Raw genomic sequence first — 5,252 nt, forward strand, 5'->3', positions numbered from 1 at the left:
GTTCTGCTAAAACATGATCCTTTGGGGAGACTCAAAGCTGGACTGTGGAAACAGACACTACAAATTACCACTCAACCCAAAAATTTGGATCTTGACAGGGGATTAGAGCAGAGGGGATGCTTTGTTTCAAGAAAAGCAAACTTTTTGTGGGGTTTCCAACAGACCTATTGCTGCCTCTTTTGGGGGATCAGGCACTCAGAGATGGAGATGGTCTTTGCAGCCCACAGGGAAACCTTCTAAACTCCATACCACATATAGAAATCCCTCCTTTCCCCATCTGCTATGAGGGGCAGCCACTTCCAAGGTGCCCTTCCTTCTCTCCACTTGTCCTTTTCAGCATTCAGGTGGGAGGGGGTGATGAGGCAGCCTCTCCTGAAGACTCTAACCCAGGAGTCCTGGGTTCTGGCAGCTGCTTTTCTGTGGATGAGCTCTGTGATCTTAGATGAGGCCCTTACCTCTCTGTTTTCCCACCTGAAAATGGAGCTCATCACCTGCCTGACTCTGTGGGGATGTTGTCAGGCTCAAGTAGGCACAGCCGCATCCAAGCACCTTTCCCCAGCCTGAGGCACCTTCCCCTCTCAAACACCCACGGCCTTCAGGGGTCCCTTGGGTGCCCATCCCTTCACTTCTTCACCCTCCCTTAACAGCTGCACTGCGCCTTCTCTGCCCGCCACACGGCTGGCACAGAGATGGATACAAGATGGTCACCCCTACACCCCAAACGTGAGTTATCTGCCCCTAAGGGAAAGCGGCACTCAGCCACCCTCCTGCCCTGGGACAGAAGCAGCATCCAGAGATACCCAAGTCAGGAAGACAGCCTGTCACAACCCGTGCAGGGAGGGACCAGCCACCACAGCCTCGGTCTGAGGGGTGCCAGGAGGAACTTGGGCCACCACAGCCTCAGGTTGAGGGGCACAGGGAGGAATGCGGCCAGCACAGCCTTAGGTTGAGGGGTGCAGGGCAGGTCGTGTCCCCTGAGGATCAAACTTGTGTAACATGATGAGATCACTTTGATAATTAAATTTCTAAAATGAACAAACAGGGCACACCCACATCCCAGGCAATGGGCCTGCCAATCCCTCCCCCCAGAACATAAATAGTCCCTCCCTGAGCTGGGCCTGCAGCAGCAGCCACACTGAGGCAGGAGGTGCAGACAACCCAGTGCAGACGGAAGAAGGGAGACCCCAGCAAGATGGCTCCAGGTGAGGCTCCCCTCCTCCTGGGCTGTGCTCTCAGGGCCACCAGCCCCAGAAAGGCAGGCTAACTCCCTGGGAGAGGGACTGTCTGCAGAGCCCTGCTCTGCCTGGGCCCGGGACAGCGCATTATGTAATAATGTTTTTGTCCCATTCTTGCCTAAGACTTGAATCTCAATTTCTTTCATTCCAAAGCCGCTGCATGAATCCCTCTTCACAGCCAGAGAAGATGCAGGAAGCAGCAGTGGCTAGGGATGTAGTTAGGGAAGCCAGACAGGCAGTGACGGTGAGGGGAAGCAGTCAGAGAATGAGAGGTGGAGACAGGTGATCTCTGGAGATCCTAATTTGGGGAAGGGGGTTCCTTTCAAATCTGTCCCAGTTTTCATGCCTTTCTTCCATCCCTCCACTCCTGTGTCCTCAGATAAAATGTTGGCCGTGCATTTTGACAAGCCAGGAGGACCGGAAAACCTCTACGTGAAGGAGGTAGCCAAGCCAAGCCCAGGGGAAGGTGAAGTCCTCCTAAAGGTGGCAGCCAGTGCCCTGAACCGGGCAGACTTACTGCAGGTACCCAGTCACCATGGGGTGGGGCAACCGGGGACAAGCACCTTCTCCTGGATCACAGCTGCTTGGGTCAGGACCTGACCATTAGCCAGTTTTGAAGGGAGCTGGGCCCAGCATGGCTAGATGGGTGGCTTAGGTTCTTGGTATCTGTGTCAGATTCAGGAGCAGGACTGCAGCACCCACCATTGTGCCCTCGGAGCCAGCCAGGGATACCGCCTTACCTAGCCCCACAGCTGGGCCATGCCGGGAGAGTCTGCGCAGACATTAGCCAGGAGAGGAGCTGAGGTTTGTTGAGTGCTCACTCTGTGCCACGCACCTGCTCAGTGGATATTTTAATTTAAGCCTCACAAGCACCCAAGGAGATGGGTCCTTGTGTCTCCATTTCAGTAATGAGGAAAGTGAGAATGATGCCCAGGAAACTACATAAGCCAGAAGCTTGGAGTTGACACCCTGTTTCTCTGCTCCTCATCTGCTTCATCAGCCTGAGCCTCTGAACCTCCCTCATCATAGCAGATGTCCAGTCAGCCCCCTTCTCCCTGCTGCTCTATCCAGGGCTACACCAGTTCCGCTTTACCTGGGCGCTGGCAGCGCCTCCTCCAGCCCCCTCTCCACCTGGCAGCTGGAGCGACCCACAGAGAGATGGCTACAAACTTAGGACAAAATGGAAACTCCCCACCCACTGTGGGGCCCTGCTGGTTAGGCCGCCGACACCTCATCCCCCTGAGCAGATGCCCCTGTCCCTTGCTCAGCACCCTCCCACTGCGCTCCACACTCCTTCCTGCCCTGAGCTTACCCTTCTCTCTCCCTGCGATGCTCTTCAACCATTCTTTGTATATCTGGCTTCTCCTCTCATGGCAGACCGCTAGTTTCCACAGATCTGGCTCGTGTGTGTGTGTGTGTGTACACTTCTTTAAAGCCTGTCTTCCCCCACTAGACTATAAGTTCCACCAGGACAGAGCAATCTGCTTTGCCTAGTACAGGGCCTGACACATAGTAAGCATGTATAGTATGTGTTATATGACTGAATAAATGGCAGATACAGAATTTAAATCCAGATCATTTGGCTCCAAAGTCCAGAGAGCTGGCTCTTGGGAAGGAAGGGATTGGTGTATACATAGGAAGTGTGAGAACTGAGGGTCCCAGGCCCCTTTGTTTGGAGCCTATTCTGATCCAAGTCCCAAGTTGTGTCAGGCAGCAATGAATGCAACCCCTTGCAAGCCATGATCTCAGTCCCTGTGCCCCAGAGCCAAGCCAGCACTCTTCCTGCCTCTCCTTCCTCCAGGCTGGAGAGAATCAGAGAGCCAGTTTGCATGACATCCCCTCTGCAGATCCAGTTTCTAGCTGGTAAAGATGGCATAATAGCCCACCTTCTTGTGGAAGCTGAGTTCAGAGCAGGAGAAACAAGGGCTGAGATGGCAGGATGTCCCCTGACCATCCTCTCAGGGTCTCAGACCTTAGCAAGCTGCATTCCACGCCCTCTCCCAGCTCCCTCAGCCCCCTGACTCACAGCACTGTCTGCCAGGCTGAGGGAGTGACAGGGAAGACCTCTCAGACGGGCTGTCTCTGGGATGAAGCTGTTTCTGGAATGACTCTTATTTGGAGACTATCTGAATTTTCTCCCACCCTAGAAAACCAAAAGTAGATTCCAAGCCAAAAATCCACCTTCTCTCTCCAGCAACAAGGAGGACTGACATTTAATCCCTCTTATCAGACCCACTTACTGTGCTGCCCTCCCTTTACAGAGACAAGGCCAGTATTCCCCGCCCCCAGGAGCCAGCAACATTTTGGGACTCGAGGCATCTGGACATGTGGCAGAGCTGGGGCCTGGCTGCCAGGGACACTGGAAAATCGGGGATGCAGCCATGGCTCTGCTGCCTGGTGGGGGCCAGGCTCAGTACGTCACTGTCCCCGAGGGGCTCCTCATGCCTATCCCAGAGGGACTGACCCTGCCCCAGGCTGCAGCCATCCCAGAGGCCTGGCTCACCGCCTTCCAGCTGCTGCACTGTGTGGGTAAGGAGGATCCCTACCCCATAGAGATCCCCTCCACTAGCCCTACCCTGTCACCTGAGGCCAACTGCTGACCCCAACCCAGGCCTCTGCTGGCCCTGAAAATGTGAGCCCTTCACCCACACCCTAACACACCCGAGCCTCTAATCCCAGAGCCAGCCCAGACGTGTAGCCCATGGGGACAACTACGGGCAGTTTTTTGGTTTGTTTCATTTTGTTTTTGAGACACGATTTCACTCCATGGCCCAGGCTAGAGTGCAGTGGCTTGACCATGGCTCTCTGTAGCTTTGACCTTCTGTGTTCAAGTGATCCTCCCACTTCAGCCTCCCAAGTCGCTGGGACTGCAGATGTAGACTACCATGCTCGGCCAATTTTTTTAATTTTGTAGAGATGAGGGTCTTACTATATTGCCCTTAGACTGGTCTTGAACTCCTGGTCTCAAGCAATCCTTTCTCCTTGGCTCCCAAATTGCTGGGATTACAGGTGTGAGCCACCACATCCAGCCCATGGGCAGTTTTTATGACCAATATGAGGCAGAAGCAAGGTTCTCAGAGCAGTTCCAGCTGCTTGTCCCTATTTTCAGAGGAGAAGAAACTGTCCTTAAGTCTATCTGCCCAGGTCCCTCAGGCAGTGGTTCATTTCTCACACAAAAAGGGATCAGAGTAGCCCACAGGCCTGGGACCTCCCTCTCCCAGGAGCTCTAGACAGTTCTAAGCCTGGCTCAGGCACCCCAGACAGTTCTAAGCCTGGCTCAGGAGGCGCCTTCAGGGATTAACCCTTCACTGGATTAATCCTGCCCAAGGCCAGCCCTGGTCAAGGCCCCCACTGCTGTAAAACCTTTGATGGCTCCTTGTGCTTAGTGCTCTTTGTAACCCGGGCCCCACGACCTTCAGCCTGGTCTTTCCTCACACCCTCAGGGCACAGAGGGTTTATGTTTCCAAAGCCAATCCTGCACTCTCCCACCCCCACGCCCTCACTAGCTCAGGATGCTCTGGTGTCATTGCCACAGGAGGAGTGCGAGAGGGGGAGACCGTGCTCATTCATGCCGGCACGGGAGGTGTGGGTACCGCTGCCATCCAGCTGACCAGGCTGTTCAACGCCATCCCCCTGGTGACCACAAGCTCCAAGGAGAACATCCAACTGGCAGAGAGGCTGGGTGCTGCAGCTGGGTTCGATTATAAGAAGGAGGACTTCTCTGAGGGGGCTCTGAAGGCCACACAGGGTGTGTGTGTGTGTGTGTGTGTGTGTGTGTGTGTGTGTGTGTGTTTGGAGAGCGAGAGAGTGTGTGTGCAGGCCTGTGTGTTTGGAGGGTGTGTGTGTGTGTGCAGATTGGAGGGTGTGTGTGTGGGTGTGTTTGGAGTGTGTGTGCATGTGTGTGCCTGTGTGTTTGGAGGGTTTGTGTGTGTGTGTTCCTGCAGGCCTGTGTGTTTGGAGGGTGTGGGGGGTGGCCTGTGTGTTTGGAGTGTGTGTGTGTGTGTGTGTGTGTGTATG

The 5,252-nt window shown here is 54.6% G+C and overlaps 1 protein-coding gene across 1 annotated transcript in view; it reads left to right on the forward strand.

Annotated features, from left to right (window-relative positions):
* Positions 1–698: 698 nt before the first annotated feature.
* The window catches only part of LOC116561952 (quinone oxidoreductase PIG3-like), a 7,972-nt gene continuing 3,418 nt past the window's right edge, over positions 699–5,252 (forward strand). The window contains exons 1-4 of the mRNA XM_032293979.1: positions 699–1,202; positions 1,615–1,757; positions 3,497–3,764; positions 4,771–4,983. Of these exons, the coding sequence (XP_032149870.1) occupies positions 1,193–1,202; positions 1,615–1,757; positions 3,497–3,764; positions 4,771–4,983 (634 nt within the window). The 5' untranslated portion in view covers positions 699–1,192. The remainder of the gene's footprint in view (positions 1,203–1,614; positions 1,758–3,496; positions 3,765–4,770; positions 4,984–5,252) is intronic.

Source organism: Sapajus apella, unplaced genomic scaffold, assembly GCF_009761245.1.
Source record: "Sapajus apella isolate SASKATOON/1434 unplaced genomic scaffold, GSC_monkey_1.0 scaffold31, whole genome shotgun sequence".
In the NCBI taxonomy this organism is placed as follows: domain Eukaryota; kingdom Metazoa; phylum Chordata; class Mammalia; order Primates; family Cebidae; genus Sapajus; species Sapajus apella.